Source organism: Eschscholzia californica, unplaced genomic scaffold (assembly GCF_041429995.1).
Source record: "Eschscholzia californica isolate CP2 unplaced genomic scaffold, dmEscCali1.0.p SCAF_2, whole genome shotgun sequence".
NCBI lineage: Eukaryota > Viridiplantae > Streptophyta > Magnoliopsida > Ranunculales > Papaveraceae > Eschscholzia > Eschscholzia californica.
The window spans coordinates 333,868-356,362 of record NW_028238309.1 but is presented as its reverse complement, the minus strand read 5'-3'; the positions used below and the strand labels follow the sequence as shown (position 1 = coordinate 356,362).

The window sequence follows — 22,495 nt, the reverse complement described above, 5'->3', positions numbered from 1 at the left end:
AAAAAAGGAGAGAATTTATATGCCCACGTCACGTGCTAGAAAACTCTCGTTTTGAGAGACTAGTGTTCTTATCACGGATGAGATCAACATATCTCTATTTCTTTTTGACTAAGGAACATTACAATCATCACATTTAGAAAGAGAAGATGAGCTTTACTTAGTTATGTCATAAATAGAGAACATTCATGACAAAATAAAGAATAAGAGAAAATCTTTTCCTTTATTAGGGACAAACTCATATGACATATTTACAAGTTTTATTAATTAGTATTACTCTTGGGGATTATATTGTGATTTTGTGAGCATATAACCCACTAGAAAAGAAATTCAACCTTGCTATATATAACATAAATAGCCATTGAAGATTTTCTATTCCAAAAATAACTTTTCTTGTTTTCCTAGAGAGACAAGAATTTCAATCATCATAACTAGACACAAAGCTATCAAAAAGCCAAGTTTATTTCATCAAACAAGGTAAGCGTTTGATCTCTTTTTTACCTTGTGAAATGGAGTTCACTTGTTTTTCTTTTTTAGTACTTTGAATCATGTGTATTATTGAAATTTGAATATTAGGGAGCTTGTTGGTATTCGACGGAATATCTAGAGTATATCGATCGCCATGGAAAGTAGTGTAGAACTTGCTGGATCAGAAATCCATGGATTTCATACATTGGAAGGTAGTATTTGAGAATTCAGAGTTGTTCAATTTCTATTATTTAGTTTTTGTTCCTTGATTTGCTTCGACGAATGTGTTTTTTTTTTCTACCTTTACCAACGGGCCGTGTCAGCCCCATATACGGCCAACTTACACGTCATAGTATCCTAACAAGGCCCATTTATAAATGGGTCTTACATGATTGAGGCCCGTACACGGAAACATCTAAAGAGGCCTAGATTTTTCAATTTATCATGTTCCTATCGAAAAACGGCGGATTAAAAATGTTGTTTCTGAGCCTGTCCAAATTGTGGTACATTTGCTTTGTGGGCAGATTTGGATATCAATAAGATAGTGCAGGAAGCAAAGACAAGGTGGTTGAGGCCCAATGAAGTTTATGCAATACTCTGTAACTATGCTTATTGTTTCCCCCTCCAAACAGAGCATGTCAACTTGCCAAAAGGTACTAGTCCATTTAGCAAAAAGAAAACCAATCTTGTTTGTAATTGGGTTTGTAATTTCACTTAATCTAAACCTTGTTTTGTTGATTAAAACATAGGCGGAACGATTTTGCTATTCGATCGTAAAAAGCTAAGGAGTTTTCGGAAAGATGGGCATAACTTTGAAAGAACAAAGAATGAGAAGTCCGTTAAAGAATCTCATGAACAACTAAAGGTAGTATACACACACTATTTGTCCAATACCCTATTTCCTTTGAGCATTGCCTTGTCTAGATATATGAAATATGGTTGAGATTAAGGCCTAGGTATCTTGTTTTGGTACTTTCGTCTCAAGGCGTCGAGATTTTTAGTTTAACCTCTAATGGATGTTTTTGTGATCAGGTTGGTCATGAGAAAATGATCCATGTATACTATGCTCATGGCCAAGAGAATCCCCATTTCGTGAGACGTTGTTATTGGTTGCTCGATAAGTAAGTTGTCTTTAGAATAATTGGTGTTTAGAAACGTATACGATGTCAAAAACCCTCTTGACTTCTTGTTTTTCAGGAATCATGAAAATATAGTTCTTGTTCATTATCGTGACACGACAGAGGTTGGTTTCTTTTACTTCATCAATTATTCATATCAAGATAAATCTTAATGCTTATAATTGCTTTATATTTTCGGATACGATAAAGATGAAGGGTTCTCGTATAGCTCATGTCCATTCCAGTCCTGGTTCAGCCTATGTAGGCGCATCTCTTTCTATGGTCTTACCAGAAGAATCCCATGGTGGAACAAGTCATACATTTAATGAAAGTGAGTTTAACATTTTTCGGTATATAAATTGTTATAGTATATGAAGGCCAAAGAATCATCCATTTAGAGTTCACTTTCAATCCAAAATGTTTCAACTGACCTCTTAAATGGGTGTTTTAGGTTCTAGGACCCCTCATTCTGCTGAGCCAATTGATGTTGACTATGACAAGGATTTGGAAGAACATGAGAGAAGACTTCATGAACTTAACACACTTGAGTGGGACGATTTGCTGTCTAACAATCCGAAGGAGTTTGCTCCCTCTAGAATGAATTTGACAATGGAGACGGAAGAGTTTGAAAGAACAATAATGTCCGATACGCTACAGACAGGGGACAGTTTTGGCCAGAAGGACTATACCATGTTCGATTCCTCAGCCTCCTTAGTCGATTCAACAGGTAAAGACTCGAGTTCACTTCCGGTAATGGCTTATCAGCAGAATATCCAAGAACAAGTCTTTAATATTGTGGAAGTTTCACCTCAATGGGGTTTCTCGAATGAAGTGACAAGGGTCATCGTAATCGGATACTTTCATGAACCGCATTCACATATCGCACAGTTAGAAGATTTATATTGCATCTTTGGCAACGCACCTGCCCCTGTCGAAAGGATTCAAGCTGGTGTATTTTGCTGCCAGGCTTTACCTCATGCTCCTGGACTAGTGAATTTCTATTTCAGTCTTGATTCTTGTGTACCCATTAGTCAAGTTCTAACTTTCGAATATCGCGAGCCTTTGGGTCCATTAAAGGATGAGAACCGAAACCTGGAGGAGTTTCTAATTCAATCAAGACTTGCTCACTTACTCTTCTCTACAAGCAAACCCCTTAGTCTTGTACCGAACAAATTCGTCGAAGAAAAGTCTATCATAAGTTCTTCGATTGACAAAGATTGGGTATACATGATTGAATCAGTCAAGAAAAATGGTATCACAATTTCGCAAGCTGAGAAGAAGCTTTTCGAACTCATTTTGAAGAGTAAGTTGAAAGAATCGCTCTCGGAAAGAGCTCATGAAGGTTGTGAAACGAGTCATCGTGATTGTCAAGGTCACGGAGTTCTCCATTTATGTGCTGTCTTGGGTTATACATGGGCTGTTCAAATATATTCATGTTTAGGCCTCTCGTTGGATTTTCGAGATGCATCGGGCTGGACTGCCCTTCACTGGGCCTCATTCTATGGCAGGTAATCTATCATTCTATTCTGCTGTTTGTTGTTTACGATGATTTTGCGAAAGATCTATTGCTTGTTCTCTTAGTAATCTTTAAATTGTAGGAAAGAAATGGTTGCAGTTCTTTTATCAGAAGGGGCAGATCCAAGTTTAGTCACAGATCCAACGTCGAAATCCCCCGGAGGGAGAACCGCTGCTGATATAGCACACGAAACTGGGCATGATGGAATAGCGGCTTATCTAGCGGAAAAGGGACTCACGGCACATTTTAGTCGTATGTCCTTAACTGGCTTGACAAGAGCTGACACACATGATCATATCCTGAACCATGAAAACCTCGACGAAGAAGAATTATGTCTGAAGGACTCCTTGGCAGCATTTCGGGCTACTGCTGGTACAGCTTCACTTATACAAGCTAAATTCAGAGAGGACTCCCTAAGGATAGAGAAAGAAGCAACTCAACAAGATACTGAGATAGAAGCAATAATAGCTGAGATGAAAGCTTTCACAAGACCGAAAAATCAAATACTTCGTCATCTTCATAAGCAAGCAATCAAAATTCAGGTAAGAACTTATAGTTTACCGATTTGATTCTACTTGTTCAGATGAGTTGATGGATAAATGGGTGTTTTTGTTTTTCAAATTTAGGCTGCTTTTCGAGGCCACCGAGTTAGGAAGCAATATCATAAAGTTATTTGGTCTGTTGGAGTACTTGAGAAGGCGATATTAAGATGGCGTAAGAAAAGAATTGGTTTTCGTGGATTTCAACCTAAAATAACAGAAGCTAATGCACTAGGCCAGAATCTTGAAAATGACATTCATGAGGACTTCTTCATAGACAGCCGGAAACAAGCGGAAGAGCGTTTCGAGAGATCAGTTGTACGGGTTCAGGCCTTGTTTCGGTCGTATAAAGCACAACAAGAGTATCGAAAGATGAAGCTAGTTCATGCTCAAACCATGGTAGATTACTTTTCTAGAGCCATCTATATTTTATTATTGTTTATTTTAGTTCGTCAATTGAGCCTAACAATTCTTTTTCTTACTTATGCAGTTGGAGCGAAATTCAATTCAAGAACCAGGATTTAAAAGCAATAAAAATAACTCTTAACGATGTTTTTCTAACCGTGAGCTTCTGCACTTAAAGATCATTGTGTTCATTACATTACCTTTAAGTTTTGAAAGGAAATTTAGCTACTCATTCTTAATCGAATAAGTCATATCTCAGAAACCCATTTTGAACAAAATAATATAGTGAAATGATTACATTGATTTGATGAACAATATTATCGAACTATAGTGCATACATGATGTACCTTCTTGCAAACATTAACGCCTATAAAACTGCGCACACATACACATATCACATCAAAATCTCTACCTTCTAGAGTAGAATAATTTGATATATAATAATGAATAATTACGTACCTTGTTTCTTGAACGATCTCCGAAAAGATGTATTACCTCCTGCCTTCTCTTCAATGGTAACCAAAGTGGGCTTCCACCCTTTGCATGAAACTTGCCTAGTCGTAAAAGTTGATCCTTCCTCGAAGATTTGGACATGAATTTTCGGGTTATCATCCTTGTCTAACTCTTTCACAAAACCATCTTTCTTGGGCAAGACAACTTCATGACCCAAACAAGTGCAAAATTGACAAATACTAGCAAGCAAAGGAAGAACCTTGGTTGCATATAGGAAAGATGGGAATCTCTGAAATGGTCTTGATGCCTTCATCTTTGATAGAATTTTTCGAGTTTGGTCGGTCGAAAGTGAAATGGGTTTGCCTTGTTTCATTTGTAGCAGTAAGTAAACCTTCCTTGACTCTAGTATCTTGTCTGCTGGCAATGGAGTTGGTTTTTCTCTGTTCTTCATTGATATAAGTTCTACTACAAAATGTTGAGGGTGATCTAGCATGAGTTCTGCGACGGTTATAGGTTGGTTGAACTCATGAATTGTGCCGTCGGATAGTATGATCTTTCCTGGTTTGTCGGAAACCCGATTGGAGATGTAATTTCCCATTGTAATTGAATGAATAGAAGCTTTGGGTGAGAGAGGAAGAATGAGAATTGGATGAAAATTTTGAAGGCTTTTAAATGTGGAGGGAGTGATGAACATGAAAGGATGGTGGACTCGGACTAGGTCAAGGTTTGGTGTGTTTCCAAGTAACTTTGAACTCTCTCTCTCTCTCTCAAGAAGAAGAAGGAGAAGTCAAATTTGTCTGAGGGGTTGACAAATTAGAGAGTTTGAGAGAAAGATGAATGATTTTGACCAATTCCATGAAATGATTCCAACCTCACTTTCTAGGTTAGTTTGGATGATCGAGTCATACAACTGTATCCAAGTCTTTTCATTTCTTTTATTGGTTAATTGGATCTCGTTTACCAATCAAGGAAGATTCCTCTATCAATAAAGGAATTCTGATTGGTGCCATCAAACTAACTGATTAAGACCTATCTACTTCTAGATCCTCAATTTTCCTTCAGATCTCTCATGGAAATCTTACTCTTCATCGTGTCATTGGGATCTGTGTTTTGTTTGAGTGTCCTCGGTTCCTGTTGGTGGGAGAATACGCCAATTTTTCAAGATCGACCATCGCAGAGCGTGGCGCAGCCTCGTAGGGTAGGGCCAGCATTTTGCATCATATGCGCCTGGAGGCACGGGGGCCAGCCTCCACTCCGCCATCCAAAGCCGCATCGGTCGAGAGGCGAGGGCGACTCGGTGTGTGACGCCCAGCGAGAATGCCCTCAGCCTGACGACCTTGGGTGCACCTTGTGTTGCATTAAGAAACTCGATGGTTCACTGGATTCTGCAATTCACACCAAGTATCACATTTTGCTACGTTCTTCATTGATGCAAGAGCCGAGATATCCGGTGTCGCGAGTCGTCTGAAGCGTCCTCTCTTCTATCAAGAGGTTTGGAGCCGCTCTCTCCTATCTTCCCTTGTGCAATCTCCATATAGTAAGACTCGAGTTCTGATCTCTACAGTGCAAAAATATATTCCACACCGAATACTTTTTAAATAACTCCCATTACTACGAATATTTATAAAATACGGTAAACCAAATCCAAGGTCCCGAGCTCTATCACTAAGATAGACAACACGGAGAGAACGAGAGAAATAAAAGGTATTAGATGAGAAGAAGAAAGGTTAAGAACGAGAGTCAAATATTTTACATTGCCTTCATTAATATATCCTCATTCAATACAGTACCCAAACATATAACAGACCACGATTCATCTGAAGTCCAGTGAGAACTGGAATAAGGCGCAAGCATAAAATTACCGATTTAGGCGTCGTTTCCCTTTTACACTATTTGATGTACTGAGAAAGCCATTGGAATCCTTCACCATAGCCCATCTTTCTGACAATACTACACATGAAAACCTCTAGGGGACGAACATTGGAGTCGGCGAGGTTCACAGTGCCCTTGCCTGTGGTGAAGTTGGTTAGCCCCAAATGGTATCGTAGCTCGTCTTCTGAAGCTGCATAAGGTATGTCAATCTTGTTCCCCAGCACAAGGAAAGGGACAGTAGCCAGAGACTCATCCGAGAGGAGGGCATCTAACTCTTTCTTTGATTCTGCAAATCTCTCCTTATCATACGCATCCACAAGATACACCACTGCATCGACCTGCACCACAAAAAATAACAAATCAAATGCTGCTACAAATTTATGATTAACCACAAAAAAATTAACAGTAAGTTGTTTGGAGTCAGCACTTGAATCCAGAATGCTAGAAATACAAAAAACCTGCACACTAGCGAGTTCTTCAAAAGGGTCTTTAGCATCGGGTCATATTGTTACAACAATCAAATGTATAAGCAAAAAATGTAGTATTCGAAGTAAAACCACCCATGACCCAACTGTAAATCAGACAGTGGGAGTAAATGGCCGACCACTTCTTTGCTTGATACATGTATAAACCAACAGGTTCTAGCAAGTATCACCCTAAGAATGAAGAGTTATTGGTAGAATTACAAATTCGAGACCGACAAATTGAAGGGTTATAAGAAACTGGGTATATCAAGATAAGGAACATTAAGTCATATCTCCCCTATGATATGATCTAAATTCTCAAGAATGATAGAGCAAAACAGAATTCCTGCCGTTCCAAACTTTCATTTACCACTTTGAATACTCGCAAAAGAACGACAAGTTTCATAAGATACTAATGGGCAAGCACATAGAAGTAGAAATTCAAGTTCAAATTAGTGTATAAGAAGAACCAGGCAGACTCCGGGCAGCAAGCCACATAATATTTCTGCCCGCATAGTTTATCTAGTTCCATAGGCAATTACTCCACCGAGAACATATGTCTTTTAAAATTAATATCAACGAGATAACATTGAAGTATTGCTTCTGTTTTAAATACTCGAGCAAGTATGTCAATAAACAGCCTTCTATAGATAGATGCATAATTGACAATAACGCGTAAGTTTACTATGCCTAAAGGATTTCACTTCGAGGACTTGTTTTTTCTTAAGAGGAAAAAGACTCCCAAGATATGCCCTCATTGACAAGCTAACTTTAAAGGATTATAAATACGCCTATCGCCTACGAATCAATTCAAAGAGGGGTCTGAATGTGTTCAATCTCACTTCCACTATGATTCTACTGATTCATGAAGAAGTTCATACAGGGAAATTATGGGAACCCAATTTTTTTCTTTAATTTATTTTACAAATACTAGTATGATAGTAAGTGGAGAAACAATATGATAAACTACAATCTTGCATTAGAACATATGAATTGGAAACCCTAATTTTACCTTGGCGTAATAATCTTTCCAGACACGACGAGCAATCTGATGTCCACCCAAATCAAAAGCTTTGAACTTGATTTTCCCAATACTCAATTCCTCTGATGTTGGGTACTGGGTCGGTTGATGCTGAACTAATCTCTGCAAAATCATCAAGTAAGAACACAATCAACAACAAAACCCTAAATTTACAAAAGATTTTTCTAATTTCTCGAAAACAAAGAAAGAACACTGAGAAAATTATAATAGTAGGTCGAATGGGGTAAAGGGGAATGAATTACCTCATCTTTCAACATATGAAGCAAAGTAGTTTTTCCAGCATTATCAAGCCCTAAAAACAATATCTTGGCTTCTTTCTGCCATAGACCAAGAGAAGCGAGAACCCCATAGAACCAATCGACAAGAAACATGGTTTCAGAAGACAAACCTCGAAATTTTGCGAAAATTCTTCACGAGATATGAAAATTAGATACCCGAAAATCAAATTCAGTGATTTTCTACCTAGGGTTTTGAGAGAGAACGAAAAACTTCGATCGATCTAAGATTCAGAGATTCTATATATATAGAGAGAGAGATAGAGAGAGGGAAAATGAAATGAAATCTGTTGGCACTGATTTTACTAGGTTATTTATAGGTACGAGCTAAATACGGGGTTCACCGATTTGGGATCGGTGAAGTGAAACTAATGATCTCCAATAGAAAGTTGCCAGAGTGGACAATATTTGTCATCTAATGCCTTCTTAGCCGTTGATTTAAAATCCAAGCGCTTGGGTTTTTCGAAAACTGTCATTCTAAAACCAAGTATTAAAAGAAGGGTTATTTCCCTAATGGCCCCCAACTTTGTGACCAGCTTCCCGCCTGGCCCCCTACTTTACGAGAAATATCCATATGGCTCCCTTCCGTTATAACACCGTCACTCTCTCTCTTCCATCATGTTTTCTCTCTCTGCCAACTCACGCCACATCATCTGTTACGCCACCTCATCACCTTCTCCGACAGAGGTCGCCGGCCGGCCGATTTAGTTTGAAGGTCGCCGGCCGGAAATTTGGCCGGCCGGCGACTTCTGCCGGAGAAGGTGATGAGGTGGCGTAATAGATGATGTGGCGTGAGTTCGCAGAGAGAGAAACACATGATGGAGGAGAGAGAGTGACGGTGTTATGACGGAAGTGGGCCATATGGGTATTTCTCGTAAAATAGGGGGCCAGGCGGGAAGCTGGTCACAAAGTTGGGGGTCATTAGGGAAATAACCCTTAAAAGAATACTATATTAGTATATTACAATGTCTTCATGGTTTTAAAATCCTCCCTACTAGTTTCATAAAAAAATCCTCCCTACTTTTTCCCAAGTCTATAAGCCCTATTCGTTATCACTTATGTGGTAGAAGATTGTCGCGGGACGACTTTCTATCCAACACTAGGAGTGAAAATCGGTCCGGATCGGGTCGGTCGGGTTCATGTCATTCATCGGATCGGGGCGATCGAGCTTTGAAACTATATGTCCATTCAGGCTTTCGAGTTTAATCGGACGGGTTATTTAAAAAATCCAAGTGTCCAAAATCCGTCCAAGTCCGTCAAACTTTTCGGATTTCTCGAGTATCGGGCGGGCGAGTATTGGGTTTTCACCAGAGTTTCAAAATACCTCGGTCGAAATGACCAAAATATTTTCTATTTCGATGGTACCGAAATTTCTATTAAAACTAAAACTTAATTAAGTTCTCTTGACAATGTTTTGTCAAGGGCACTCCGCACTTGGACAACAATATATGTATACATATCTATATTATACACTTAAATGCTTTAAAAATTATCTATATAAATTTTATACATGCATACATAAATACATACAAGCAATCATACATATAATGTGCATAGGTATTATCGTATAAATTGATAACATTATTAATCGGGTTATGTCGGGTAAAGATTATACCTATGCACAAATGTGACTTCGGAAATTTTATAGGCAATGCCCAAACTTGTTATAGGTAATGTATTTTCCACTTATGACTTGGTCAATCAATATGACTATATTTCTTTAAAGGCAATGCCTACAATAATCAAGTTTTAGGTTATCTTCACCCAAGTTATATTTTTCTCTCTCTTCAAAGGACTTTATGTTTCTCTTTCTATTCGAGTCATTTCATCAAACACTTAACTACAGAATTCAAATTTGAACAAAATAAAGAAGGAACTATACTATAACTCCAATTCAAATGTTGGATCAGTTAAGTCACTAAAAACAACAAAAAATTCAACCATTAACACAACTTGTAAATCATCTTTAGACTCATACAAACATATACACACATAATTTAAGATCAATTAAGCAAAAACAAAAGAGATTTTAGAATTTTACTTTGGATTTGGGGATTTTCTTCTTCCTAAACGCTTCAATTAAGACTCCAAGCAATCCCACCCAAAGAAATGAATTTTTGGAACTAAGATTTTTCAGAAATTCGATTGTCCAAATTCTAGGGTTTAATGGATAATCTATAATCTTCTGGATAGAGAGAGATTTGAAGAAAAAGAATGTGAAGTAAAACCCCTGGTAGCCGATTGACAGAAAGAGAGAGAGATTAACGAAGAGGAGACATGGTTCTTTCTGCCTCTCGGTTTCTTTGGAACAGTCTCGATCGTTTTTTCTTATGAAATGGGAGGATGACTTAAGTCAAAGTTTATTGACTTAACAGTTGACCTAACGACGTCGTTATGTCAAACATGTCCAAGGCATTGCTTTCTATCCGTACATTGCCTCTAGCCAAATGAGGACTTGCCTTTAACAAGATTGCCTATAACAAGTTTGGGCATTGCCTATAAAATCTCCCATGTGACTTTAAGGTTATAACTGAAAAGAAATACATATATAAGTTTGAAGTCAAATTGAATTACTAAATAGTCTCTTACGCACAAATTGAGGCCCAAAACTAACGCAAAGTGAAAAGGCTAATGGTCTTCCAAACAATCATACTCGCCATTTCTCTCTTTCTCCTCTTCTTTCACGCGTGTATGTAGAGTAAATGATATTAAATCTCATACTAGTGATGTTTGAAAGGCAAGCCTGGGCGCATCCGTTCGGAGAAAAAGGGCCAGGCTTAGGGGTGTACTCGAGTCGAGCCGAGCCGAGTAGTAAGATGTTCAAGATCGGTTAGTGTATTTGACTGTCGAGCTCGAACTCGAGCTCGAGCTCGCATTCTTTTAAGCTCGTTTATCGAAATACTTCAAATTAAAACTTCCTAAATTATCAAAATACTTCAATGATCATTTATCACATACAATAATAATGATTCATATTCCGGTAATTTTTTAATGGTTGATATTTCATGTACAAGTTTCAATACTAATACGTAATTATGTACTACAATATTATAAGAGTATGTTAAACGAGTTGTTTACGAGTAGCTCGTGATACACTTAAGAAGGATCAAGCTCGGCTCGTTTACATAAACGAGCATGATTTTGGGCTCGTGTTAAGCTCGTGCTCGTTAATATTCGAGTCGAGCACGAGCAATAGTCGAGCCGAGCTCGAGCAGGTCGTTAGGAGCTCGGCTCGTGTACACTCCTAGCCAGGCTAACTCGGACCTGCCTGGTACCAGTACTCCCAAGTTGCGCCTCCATTCCGAGCCAGACGGACTAGACCCAACTCGACAAAAGTCCGAATTAGGTCTTTTTTTATATAACATTCCATCAATTGTATTTGTTATTTAATAAGTTTTATTTTATGATTGGTATCTTTTATGTTTTTAGATTTTTAACGGGAGCGTCTATAGGTGTATCCCAAAACTGTTGTAGGGGCATCCCTCTACAACCGCCTCTCATACAGGTCCAAGAGGCGCCCCCGAACCCTCCCCCCTTTTCTTCTTTGTTTGTTGTTCTCCCTTTCTCTATGAAAATCCTAACCTTAGAAATGTAGATGAAAACTGAAGGGAGAATAAGAGAGATCCAACCTCATCGCCATCGTCTTCTCTGAGTTTTTTTGCTAGTCCCTCACCAAAATCAAAATCTATTGTTATGAGCATTTCATTCCCATCTCAAATGGTTTTTTCTCCGCAATATTTCATGGGACCTTTTATTTCCTACATCTTCATGATTCCTACCGCAAACCAGATCCAATCGGATAAAAAGTCTTAAGAATCAACCAAGATTCAATCCGATAGAATTGCATCCATATCTAATGTTCATCTTTACAAAAGGTCTTTATTTTCTTCTCTTAGAGGGTTTTGATTCAGACTTCCCAGTCCAAAACCTAAAGCAAGGTTTCAGACTGGTCTAGTCCGATCCCATTCAGACTAAACAGTCCGACTCACTTCGAGACTGGGTCAGTCTGAAGCAATGTTTTTGGCCTTGGACTGGTAATTCCGAAGGAAGGCGCATAAAGATGTTAGGTGTTAACGAGGAACAAATTTATTTAGGAGACGCCTACAACATTTACGGGATACACTTTTAGTCGCTCCCCTAAATTCTATGCTAAAACTTGTGTATTTGTTATAGGAAAACGAAGTGGGGATGGGACAAGGATCGCCATAGGCCATACTGTGTCTGTGTATCGTGTCATATGGTCACTGGCAAATAAGACAAACAAACAAGAAGGGTAGTTTTGGTATTTCCATAAAGTGAGCTAGGGTTTGAGAACCCAACTAATATAGTCTTCTTCTTCTACTCACCTCTTCTTTCCCACTGTGAAAACCCTAACTCTCTGCGCTAAGCCGGCAGAAACTTCCTCTCGTCAGGTAATCTTTTCTACTTCATTGATCTAGTAAAAAAAACACTCAGATAATTACTGGGTAGAACCCAAATTTTCGATTCCTGATGATATCGTTTTCTTCATTTTGATTTGAAATCTTTTTCAGAGAAAATGGCCAAGTCGAAGAATCACACAGCTCATAACCAGTCACACAAAGCCCATAGAAATGGGATCAAGAAACCAAAGAGGCACAGACACACTTCCACCAAAGGGGTAATAACTTTGTTTCTTCATCACTAATTTAGGGTTTTGTTGCCATGGTTAACGTTGCAACCTGGGTTTGATCATATTATAAGTTTTCTTATTATGGGTTTTCTGATTTGTGTTGATAGATGGACCCAAAGTTCTTGAGGAACCAGAGGTATGCAAAGAAGCACAACAAGAAGGAAGGTGGATCTGTAACTGAGGAAGAACAGTAAATCAGATAAGAATCAATTAGGGTTTTTTATTTCTTACTTCTGTTGTTTTTAGGCACCCAAGATATTATATGTTTTGCTATTGAATATCAACTAGTAATGGTGATTAAGTCTTCATCTTCAACTAATTTTTGAGATTGTTAATGGTTTAGATTTTGAACTACTACTACTAATTCAGTCACTTGTTTCAGTTGATTTGTGCTTCTTGTTTATGTGGGTGATTAGAATTATGAATCTACGATTAGTGTAGTCAATAGGCTCGTATTTTTTAGTTTAACGTCGAGATTAGAGTGTTAATGGCAAAACCTAGCCTCTTATATATATATATATATATATATATCGAATGAGAAAGTTTCTTGTGTGAATGATTGGAGCTATCTTCTTTGATAATTTTGAAGGAGATCAAAGTATAGGCAAGTGATGATCGATATGTTATATGTTTATTTGAAATTTCTGATAAACAGAAAGATTTGATCCACTCTTAGTTGCTTTAGTTAGTTCTTATTGTTATCTTGTTTGATTTGTCAAGATTTTGGTTGACATGCTTAATGGCAAGTGCAATTGTTTTGTTGAATTGAAAATAGTTTGTGGTTTTCATTTAAATTGTTCTCAACTTAGGCAAACCCTTGGGAACCATTTGTTTGTTACCTAAGCTACAACTTTCATACCTGAGTACACGTTGAGAGGTTTTCGGAAACACGTTTGCCTCTACCAAACACCATCTCAGGGTTGCAATTTGGTGAGAAGTGGTTAAGAGTATGGCTCGGTAATATCATACCATCGCTATGCTTGACATTTGATTTGAACATTAGTTGAGATTGACTTGAGTCAAATTTCTAAAGTTTTTTTTTCTTTTCCGTTTAAATGGGTGATTGAAATTGAGTTTGACTCAAAAGAGTCTCATTTAATAGGTTTAAACTCGAGAGAAAAATATGAGCTTATTATGTTTTGTTTGTCCAAACACGAAATATGCCATTAAAGTACAAAGGAGTTGGCGTTAATAGACTTCAGAATATATAGGAGTTCAAAATAGTATGATTTGAGATATACATTTCTATCACCAATTGTGAATTTATATAGTATTTTAGAACTTGCTGAAATCTAGATATATTTCAAGAATAATGAGAGTCAAACTACAAAATTAGATTCCAAAAGGTGATGATGGACACAATCACAAAAGTTATAATACTATTGGAATTTCAACTTAAATCATGAATGTCACGTCCTATGTTATAGTTGAGTCGTGTGGACTTGTCTCTCTTCCAAGGCTCAATTATTCCAACTCCAAAATAGAAGATTATTTTATTTCTTTGGATCATTTGTTGTAGAGTGTTGATCTCATCATCTCCCTTCTATCCATTGACTTCTCGAAGTTTATTTGTGTAACATCGAGAGGTTGATGATCTTAAAATATGAAAATTAAAATTGTCAGTGCAAAACGAAGATTATCAAGGTGTCTTTGTATTTAATTGTTATTTATTTATTAAAATATAATTTTGCAGAACAGATGTTGCGCAAGTAGAATGCATATAGGTTCAAAACCTCTTTCCGCAACTAGAACACAAAAAAAAAAGAAAATACTAGTACCATTTTCAAGAAAGAATAAATTTGGATTTGTTGATTTGCTTGAGTGAGTGAATTATTAAAGTTGATAAATAGTCTTTATGCCATTTTAAGTGGTTACTAATTAGAGTGGGATTCACACCAAAATGGAATAAAGTAATTTATTACTATAATAATAATAATGATTCCTAGTGAGCATAAAAGATGATAAGATCAAGGATAAGATAAGTCACATTACATACATATTGTCACCATTAATATCTCTCTCTCTCTTTCATATTAATCCAAATGGATAAGTGAAAATTCCAAAATACAAATCTTTCCATAAGACTTTACATGTCCCACCATTACTATAAAGTCCATGTCATAATCTAAAAACAAAAATTAAGTCGGAGAAGACGTTTAACCGCTTGTATTCGAAGAAATCTTACCAAATACTTTTAAATCACTCAAGGAATAATGATAAGACTTTCAACAAAAAGGAAAAGAATAAGGATAGGACAAAAGAAATCTCAAAAGCTCCAAAGATAATAAATGAAAAAACCAGAAAAAAAAAATGTTATTGCAAAAAACAACAATGCCAAGCAACTCGAAACATAAGCCGACCATAGGTCAAGAGCCGACACAACACAATGAAATTTTGCTAAACGAAACTTTTTCTCTCACCATGGTGCATGGGCCATCCAGAGGACGGTCACGTGACTTTCGTCAGCTTTTGACCTGTGATCGACTCATTTTTTGAGACGGTTTAGCCGTTTTCTTGAAGAAATAGTCTACGAGTCAAAAGTTGACCAAGTCAAGACCGACTAGCTGTGGAAATATTTTTGTCAATATCAGATTGGTAAAGGGTGATTTTGGTAACAAATATTTTGCTTGTTGTTTTTAAAAGCGGAGGGAGAACCAGAGAGAGAGAGAGAGAAGGATATAAAATTAGAATCAGAGAGAAAGTAAGGATTGTGAGAATCAGAAATAAAATTTAGAGAAGAGAGAAAGAAAGGGGAAATGGAAGACAGAGAAGTTGTATTGATAATAGATAGTTTTGTATCATCATTTTCAATCCCACAGTGTAGAATCTGCCATGAAGAAGAAGAAGAAATTGGGAAATCTAACAAATTGGAAGCTCCTTGTGCTTGTTCTGGAACTGTAAAGGTATAAAGATCACAATTTTAATCTGGGGTTGTGTTTTTGGGGATTTAATCATAACAAATTTAATCTGGGTTTAGCTCAAAATCCTGTTTTGGGGATTTAATCACAACAATTTTGATCTGTGTTTACTTCAAAAGCTTGTTTTGGGGATGTAGTCATAACAAATTTAACCTGGGGTTTGCTTCAAAATCCTGTTTTGGGTGTTCAATCATAACAAATTTAATCTGGGTTTACTTCAAAACCCACTTTTGAATTTGAATTGATTATCTTCTTGATTGTTCATTTTCAGTTTGCTCATAGAGAATGCATACAGAGATGGTGTAACGAGAAGGGCAATACCACTTGTGAAATTTGTCTTCAGGTTTAATTCCAAAACAATTAGATCAAAGTTTGATTATTTTCTCCTGTTTCTTTACCTAATTTGCTATTTTTCACTCTTTCAAATATTTTGGATTTTGGCTAAAAATTCATCTTTTATTTGTTTTTATTGCTTTTTATCACAAGAATTAACAAACACTTGTTGTTTTTAGATATGGGGTTTGAAATTTGAATATCTCTCTCTCTCTTTAACTTTCTCTCTCTAAAACAGGAATTTGAACCTGGGTATAGTGCGCCAGCAACAAAAGATAAAGTAAATGATGTATCAGTAACAATTAGGTAATACTTTCAGCATGCTAGAATCTCTTATCTTTCTTATAAAATTCTTCTTCTTCTTCTTGTGCCCACCAGCTCACATTTTGTACAAGGTTGATTCCATTTTGGCCCCAAGTTTGTGACCAACTCACAGTTTTAGTCCCGCAAATACTCGGGAGTTTGTTTTGGTCTCCAGGATCACTTTTCGTTTAGTAATTTGTGATCAACTTGGTTCAGAGCTTGCGAAGTAATTACTAACCGAAAAGTGGTCTTGCAGGCCAAAGTGAACTCCTCAACACATACAAGGGTCAAAACAGTGAAGTGGTCACAAATTCTTCTTCTACCCACCAATTCACATTTTCTATACGGTCTCCATATGTGTCCGGGAAGTGGATTTGACCTCTAGGACCACTTTTCGATCAGTAATATGTGACCAACTTCGGTCAGAGCTTGTTGATGTAATTACTGACCGAAAAGTGGTCCCGGGGGCCAAATCAAACTCTCAAACACTTATAGGAGTCAAAACGGAAGTTGGTCACAAATTTGGGGCCAAAACATAATTCATGTTGTTCTATAATATCTGTTTTTTTTTTCATGTGGGGCTTCTATGCCATAACCATTACTTACCTAAACATCAATATCATTCTTTAATTCAAACAATTTGACAAATTTGAAAAACAGAGGAAGTTTGTTGGTTCCAATTCAAACCCAAGAAGAACTAAACAATCCTGGATTAAGGGCACTTGTTGAACTTGATTCAAACTACTCTGATTGTTCATCTGCAGCTGATACAAGTTCAAGTTGCTTTCGATTCGTAACTATTACGGTAAGCAATTCTTTATCATACCCTTAAATTGTATGAGCTTAGGAACAGGATAAGATATGATCAAACCTAAAATTATAGTAGGAAGTTGGGTATTTGGGGTTTGAATTTGGAAGGGTTAGGTCACCATCTTTAGGTATATATCTTTAAGACCAAACTGTAAAGTGATTTAACATAGTAGTGGACTAATGGCTAATGTTTTGTCAAAGGCCATTTTCGTTATGGTCCCGATTCAAGCACTCAACTTGTTCCTTTTTTTCCTCCAAAGTTTACGTTCTTAGCCGTAAATAGCGATAGCTCAAGCTTTTAATTCATGCCGAGATAGGCGATAGTGGTAGACAATGAAGTTTGAAATCTCATATTGCACTATGCTTTACATTGTCATAGTTTTACTTTTCTATGGATTTCATTGACTTGGTATTATCTTTGTCACGCTGGCAGTTTACAATCTTTTTGCTCGTAAGACATCTCCTTTATGTGCTAACTAATACTACAGAACATTACGCGTTCACACTTCTTACAGTAAGTAAACGAATAAACCAAAGCTTCCGATCTCTATACAATGTTTAGTAATACGGGTTTGTTTTAATATTTTGCTTCATGCAGGTATTGGTTCTAAGAGCCATTGGAATTCTTATTCCGATTTATGTAATGGTTCGTGCTGTTGAAGCGATTCAAAACATGTTACAGCAGCTTCATCAGGAGGCCCCTGATGAACCCTCAAACTTACAAGGAGGGGAGGAAGAAAGAAACCCCATAGTCCAAGTTTTTACCTAAGCTGTTTCCTTTGAACCCTATATTTACACCAAAGAGACTAGAGAGTTACAATATCGATATCAAGGTAAACGGGTACCCATAGCTGCCCCTAATATCAGGTGAAAGAAGTACTAACTTTCCCATTAAGATATCATAAGTGTAACTATAATACAAGATTAGAGAAGTAATCAAACGCTTCCGTTCTTTCTAATTTTTTGCTTCTCAAGTGTTTGTAAGTTGTTAAAGATTTTAAGCAATGAAATATGTAAATCTTTTGTTATGATTTGAAGTTTCGAAATCTCTATTAATTATTAGAACTTAAATATAGTTAACTTTTTTTTTTTGATGAAGGAAAATATAGTTAACTTGCAACCACTTAATTGTTTACTTAACTTGATCTAACAGTCAAGATAAGTCAACTAAAGGAAGTCAATTTGATTATGACTAAATTAGCGTAAGCAGTTGGGATAATTAATGAAGTTTGCTTATAGAATGTGATTATCAAAATGTCAAAATGATGGGTGATATGAATAGGATATTCAAGCTACAAAGTGTTGATTTTGTAATTTGATGTGAAGGCAAATAATGCAATACTCATCAATATTTGAAGTAAAGTGATCGAAATGAAGCAATTACTTTAGGCAAGATGAAAAAAAACGTACGATCCTAATGTAATAAATGTTCACGTCAAGTTTGAAGGCTAAAATGTATAAGCTTAAGATTTGACAAGCAAAAAGTAAAAAAAAATATCATCTATCGAAAAATGCATATTTAGAAGAAGCCTGAACATAGGTACAAATGAGGCTGTTCGAGGAAACTTTTGCAAGCCTCCTTTACTTTTTGGGAGGCCTACGCCCCATAGAAATTGTTTATCTGATATTGTCCCTTGGCCTGTAGATTCTGGCACAAGGTTAGAATTTTAGTTCTTCTAGAGTGGTATCTCACTTATGGTTTGACCCCTCAAAAAAAACTGTGAAAGTCTCGCCTCGTTCACGAAAATGTCCCGAGTTTGGACTAGAAATGTATGCTCAAGCTCGGGAAGTGTCGAGTCTGAAGCAAATAAAAGGAGAGGGAGAGATGAAGCAAATAAGAAGAGAATTTTTACCTAGGAATCGATCACCATTGCTGCCTAAATCAAAGAGCAATTTTTAACCTAGTAATATACGGATTTTACCAATAGTACTATACTACACTACAATTTATTATTGTTACACGTCCGGAAAGATAAATGACTGAAAACTCCGTGAACGCGCCATAAACCCTTGATGAAGTTATAAAGATCGGAACTTTTTTTTTTTCTTTCTATGAAGAAAATGTTTTCTCATCTACTAAACAGATCATTAAGATCCATTCAAAACCCTAGAACAAAAACCCTTCTTGTTTCTATCTTCTTCTCTTCCACCCCTAATTCCCAAATCAAAAACCCCAATTTCATATACCCAAATTCGAGTTCTATAGTTAATCAGAACTTCCAAAATTCAGAAAATAATTGTGGGTTTGTTTCTAATCCTCAAAATAAGAGGAATCACCCATTAGGTTTTAATAGTATTCGTTGGTTTAGTTCTGAAGCTGTTATTGAACCACAAACTTCTGATGGTCTCACAGTTGATGACATTATTGCTAGTCGATGGCCCATACTCGATGAGAGTGAAGGTGATTGGAAGAGTCATGCCGCTGCTGTTGCTCAATCGATTCAGCTCATCAAGAAGCGTTTACAGGTAGGGTTTATTGATAATAAGCAAAAAATTAGAACTTTGATGTTTCATTAATCTATGAAAATTTCATTATATTGAGTATTAATTAGACTACCCATGTTTTGTTTTAAGATTAAAGTTTGCATCTTTAATCAAAATTTTGAAATCTAGTATGAATTAGAATTGTGAGAATAGTCCCACATGGAAGAAAGACTATTCTAGCAACCAAGAATATAATGTCTATGTCCTCTCCACTCATTGCCTATTGGTTTTGAGTTGGATGACCACAAACTTAGCAAGAGTGATATTAGAATTGGGTAGTTAACTTGGAAATAGTACTATTACTGGAATCAAGTTAATAGTTTTGTGGTATAATTTTGCAAGTTGAGTCATTAAATTTGAGGTAAGACTGTATTGTTATGGTTTCAGTGGAAGAAATTGGTGGTCAGGTTGCAGTTGTTAACAATGGAATTGAATAAGCCTAACCTTTGGGATGATCCGGTTCATGCTGGTAAGATTAGCCGTCAGCACGGTTCTATGATGGGTAAAATGAAAGAGGTGAATGGGTTTGAAAGGGAATTGCTTGAACACATTGATATGCTTAAACTTGCACGAGAGGAGAATGATGGAGAGTTGGAATCGGTGGGCACTCGCTTCTTCTAGGCATGTATTTCGTCTGCCGCTTACTGTAGTTTCTTACTATTAATGTGTGATACTAAGTACAGAACTATTTTCATTTATTATTTGCAGGAATCGATGAAAGCTTTGCTTAAAATGAGAAGAAGTGCAAAAGAAAAAGAGCTCAAAGCTTTATTAGCCGGGGAACAAGATAGCTGCTCATGCTTTATTGAGGCAAGTTCGCCATCTGATACGATATTGTGGCATAAGTTAATTGTTTGTGAACTTTGATTCTCAGTTCAAAATTTGTTATATGGCGGGGGATGCGTGTAAACATATCATATTATTATATAACCAGACGCCGCGGTTACAAATTCACACTTCTGGTCTAGAGTTGAGACTATATATATATAGTCATGAACATGTACAAAAAACATCATCTTGTGGATTGTTTGTAGGTCCAAGCAGGAGCTGGAGGAACGGAGAGCATGGACTGGGCTGCTATGGTCATGAACATGTACAAAAATTGGGCTCAACAACGTGGATATGGAGTTACTGTAGTGGACGAGATGGCTGGCGAGGTTGCTGGAATCAAGGTTCACTTCTATCTTCTTCCCTTTATAACGAAAATAGTAAACTCTTAGCTTACTTCTATGAGAATATCAACTGACAAATACATCTTCTCGAACAAAACTCGGTCTAAATGAGTTCGGTTCTATCTCTTAGTTTAAATGATTATTGTTATTGGGCGGAATCCAATCTGAATTGGTTAGTATTCTAATCTGGTTTTCAGCGTGCAACAATCAAGGTAGATGGAGAATATGCATTTGGGTATGCCAAAGCAGAAGTAGGTACTCATAGGTTGGTTCGTATTTCACCCTTTGATAGTGGAAAACGAAGACATACTTCTTTTGCTGCTGTTGCTGTAATTCCTATCTTGGGTGATATATCTTCCCAGTTTCAAATTAACGAATCAGATCTTCGTATTGAACGATTTCGTTCTGGGGGATCTGGAGGTCAACATGCTAACACGACCGATAGTGCTGTCAGAATAGTTCATGTTCCCACAGGAGTAACTGCAACATGCCAAAATGAAAGGTATATCCATATTTCGAATTACTAGCCAAAATTTAAGGGTAAAAGTTGCTTAACTTGAGATTATTATGAACAGATCACAACATCAAAACAAGGCAATGGCTATGGCCGTTCTTCAATCTCGATTAGACCAGCTTGAGATGACTCGCCAAGCTCAGATGAATGCCCAACATACACAATCTCTCACTGATATTAGTTGGGGCGCCCAAATACGAAGTTACGTTCTTCATGTAAGCTTTTGATCTGCTCTTATTCCTACTTATTTTCGACTTGATCGGCTTATCGAATGGTGAAAGATCGAGTTTCGTTCATGTTAGACAATCCCTCCGTTTTTAATCATTTTAGATCGAGTTTCGTTCATGTTAGACAATCCCTCCGTTTTTAATCATTTTAGATCGAGTTTCGTTCATGTTTGTTTCTGATTTCCTGCAGCCTTATCGAATGGTGAAAGATCTAAGAACAAATTATGAAGTTTCAGACCCGGATGCTGTTCTTGAAGGCGATCTTGATGGATTCATCTTGAGCTACTTATCTGCTTCCATGGATAAAGGTGGCGACGGCGATGACTTTATGTAGAATGCAGTTCATAAAAATGAAGAAAGTAGCATGTTCAAGTTCTAGTGCGGACGTTAAATTATTCAAGCACATTCTCTTGAATTCTTTTTTAAGTGTTTTTTGTATGTCAGCTTCTTCATATCCCCATTAGGAACCCTCTAAAATACAGTTCCTAGTGGCAATGCCCAAATCCGAAGTTATTGCAAACCAAGTTCAATTTTCCTTTCTTGCAACTTTATTAATGTAATTTTCCGATTAAAAAATTGTTAACACTAGAATAAATGTTAATGCTAATCTTAATAATGTTGTTGAACAATCACACATTGGATACTACAAATTAAAGTGTAATGCCATTTATAAGTGGCATAAAACTAGGGAAGTTCAAAGGGCCAAGTAAACATATTGTCATAGCTAGCTATCTTGAGGACTGGTCTGCACACACCTATATACGTTATGGGTAGTGTAATGTAGCCACGAGACTTGAAGCGCTCGCCGCTAAAACGAGACTTGAAGCGCTTGCTAATACGAAAGAATATTAGCAGCCCCGAGACTTGAAGCGCTCACTAAAACGAGACTAAAGAATATTAGCAGCCCCGAGACTTGAAGCGCTCGCTAAAACGA

At 36.9% G+C, this 22,495-nt stretch overlaps 6 protein-coding genes and 1 pseudogene across 6 annotated transcripts; 4 read left to right on the top strand and 3 right to left on the bottom strand.

Moving 5' to 3' along the window:
- Positions 1-181: 181 nt before the first annotated feature.
- LOC147554891 (calmodulin-binding transcription activator 5-like) lies at positions 182-5,404 on the top strand. The gene is made up of 11 exons (XM_086662004.1): positions 182-474; positions 574-677; positions 990-1,118; positions 1,215-1,330; positions 1,498-1,586; positions 1,663-1,708; positions 1,794-1,914; positions 2,035-3,091; positions 3,182-3,641; positions 3,726-4,037; positions 4,129-5,404. Exons 2-11 carry the CDS (start codon positions 620-622, stop codon positions 4,183-4,185), a joined length of 2,445 nt encoding a protein of 814 aa, XP_086518130.1. The 5' UTR covers positions 182-474; positions 574-619; the 3' UTR covers positions 4,186-5,404.
- On the bottom strand, positions 4,297-5,325 carry LOC147554892 (uncharacterized). The gene is made up of 2 exons (XM_086662006.1): positions 4,503-5,325; positions 4,297-4,418 (listed from the first exon to the last, which is right to left on the bottom strand). The coding sequence occupies exons 1-2, from the start codon at positions 5,188-5,190 to the stop codon at positions 4,411-4,413; spliced, it is 696 nt and encodes a 231-aa protein (XP_086518132.1). The 5' UTR covers positions 5,191-5,325; the 3' UTR covers positions 4,297-4,410.
- Positions 5,405-5,798: 394 nt separating the features above from the next.
- LOC147554890 (5.8S ribosomal RNA) lies at positions 5,799-5,958 on the bottom strand (annotated as a pseudogene).
- A 265-nt stretch (positions 5,959-6,223) lies between these two features.
- On the bottom strand, positions 6,224-8,648 carry LOC147554889 (small COPII coat GTPase SAR1A-like). The gene is made up of 3 exons (XM_086662007.1): positions 8,117-8,648; positions 7,845-7,976; positions 6,224-6,706 (listed from the first exon to the last, which is right to left on the bottom strand). Exons 1-3 carry the CDS (start codon positions 8,243-8,245, stop codon positions 6,386-6,388), a joined length of 582 nt encoding a protein of 193 aa, XP_086518133.1. The 5' UTR covers positions 8,246-8,648; the 3' UTR covers positions 6,224-6,385.
- Positions 8,649-12,422: 3,774 nt separating this feature from the next.
- LOC147554888 (large ribosomal subunit protein eL29z-like) lies at positions 12,423-13,186 on the top strand. Its single transcript, XM_086659914.1, has 3 exons — positions 12,423-12,561; positions 12,682-12,788; positions 12,908-13,186. Exons 2-3 carry the CDS (start codon positions 12,687-12,689, stop codon positions 12,992-12,994), a joined length of 189 nt encoding a protein of 62 aa, XP_086516040.1. The 5' UTR covers positions 12,423-12,561; positions 12,682-12,686; the 3' UTR covers positions 12,995-13,186.
- A 444-nt stretch (positions 13,187-13,630) lies between these two features.
- On the top strand, positions 13,631-18,192 carry PIT1 (RING/FYVE/PHD zinc finger superfamily protein). Its single transcript, XM_086659913.1, has 6 exons — positions 13,631-15,703; positions 15,990-16,061; positions 16,290-16,357; positions 17,015-17,159; positions 17,598-17,678; positions 17,763-18,192. The coding sequence occupies exons 1-6, from the start codon at positions 15,557-15,559 to the stop codon at positions 17,931-17,933; spliced, it is 684 nt and encodes a 227-aa protein (XP_086516039.1). The 5' UTR covers positions 13,631-15,556; the 3' UTR covers positions 17,934-18,192.
- Positions 18,193-19,103: 911 nt separating this feature from the next.
- On the top strand, positions 19,104-22,190 carry LOC147554886 (Peptide chain release factor 2). Its single transcript, XM_086659910.1, has 7 exons — positions 19,104-19,630; positions 20,036-20,248; positions 20,357-20,458; positions 20,683-20,820; positions 21,018-21,322; positions 21,396-21,549; positions 21,752-22,190. The coding sequence occupies exons 1-7, from the start codon at positions 19,217-19,219 to the stop codon at positions 21,893-21,895; spliced, it is 1,470 nt and encodes a 489-aa protein (XP_086516036.1). The 5' UTR covers positions 19,104-19,216; the 3' UTR covers positions 21,896-22,190.
- Positions 22,191-22,495: the final 305 nt, after the last annotated feature.

Excerpts from the sequence above, each read along its gene's own strand:
- LOC147554891 (XM_086662004.1), top strand. The coding sequence starts at position 620 with ATGGAAAGTAGTGTAGAACTTGCTGGATCAGAAATCCATGGATTTCAT. Across the intron at positions 1,915-2,034 it reads AAGTCATACATTTAATGAAA|GTTCTAGGACCCCTCATTCT; the intron begins GTGAGTTTAACA and ends TGGGTGTTTTAG. Across the intron at positions 3,092-3,181 it reads TGGGCCTCATTCTATGGCAG|GAAAGAAATGGTTGCAGTTC; the intron begins GTAATCTATCAT and ends TTTAAATTGTAG.
- LOC147554892 (XM_086662006.1), bottom strand. The coding sequence starts at position 5,190 with ATGTTCATCACTCCCTCCACATTTAAAAGCCTTCAAAATTTTCATCCA.
- LOC147554889 (XM_086662007.1), bottom strand. The coding sequence starts at position 8,245 with ATGTTTCTTGTCGATTGGTTCTATGGGGTTCTCGCTTCTCTTGGTCTA. Across the intron at positions 7,977-8,116 it reads TTCATATGTTGAAAGATGAG|AGATTAGTTCAGCATCAACC; the intron begins GTAATTCATTCC and ends ATGATTTTGCAG. Across the intron at positions 6,707-7,844 it reads GGAAAGATTATTACGCCAAG|GTCGATGCAGTGGTGTATCT; the intron begins GTAAAATTAGGG and ends TTTGTGGTGCAG.
- LOC147554888 (XM_086659914.1), top strand. The coding sequence starts at position 12,687 with ATGGCCAAGTCGAAGAATCACACAGCTCATAACCAGTCACACAAAGCC. Across the intron at positions 12,789-12,907 it reads GACACACTTCCACCAAAGGG|ATGGACCCAAAGTTCTTGAG; the intron begins GTAATAACTTTG and ends TTGTGTTGATAG.
- PIT1 (XM_086659913.1), top strand. The coding sequence starts at position 15,557 with ATGGAAGACAGAGAAGTTGTATTGATAATAGATAGTTTTGTATCATCA. Across the intron at positions 16,062-16,289 it reads CTTGTGAAATTTGTCTTCAG|GAATTTGAACCTGGGTATAG; the intron begins GTTTAATTCCAA and ends TCTCTAAAACAG. Across the intron at positions 17,160-17,597 it reads TTCGATTCGTAACTATTACG|TTTACAATCTTTTTGCTCGT; the intron begins GTAAGCAATTCT and ends TCACGCTGGCAG.
- LOC147554886 (XM_086659910.1), top strand. The coding sequence starts at position 19,217 with ATGAAGAAAATGTTTTCTCATCTACTAAACAGATCATTAAGATCCATT. Across the intron at positions 20,821-21,017 it reads GCGAGGTTGCTGGAATCAAG|CGTGCAACAATCAAGGTAGA; the intron begins GTTCACTTCTAT and ends TCTGGTTTTCAG. Across the intron at positions 21,550-21,751 it reads TACGAAGTTACGTTCTTCAT|CCTTATCGAATGGTGAAAGA; the intron begins GTAAGCTTTTGA and ends GATTTCCTGCAG.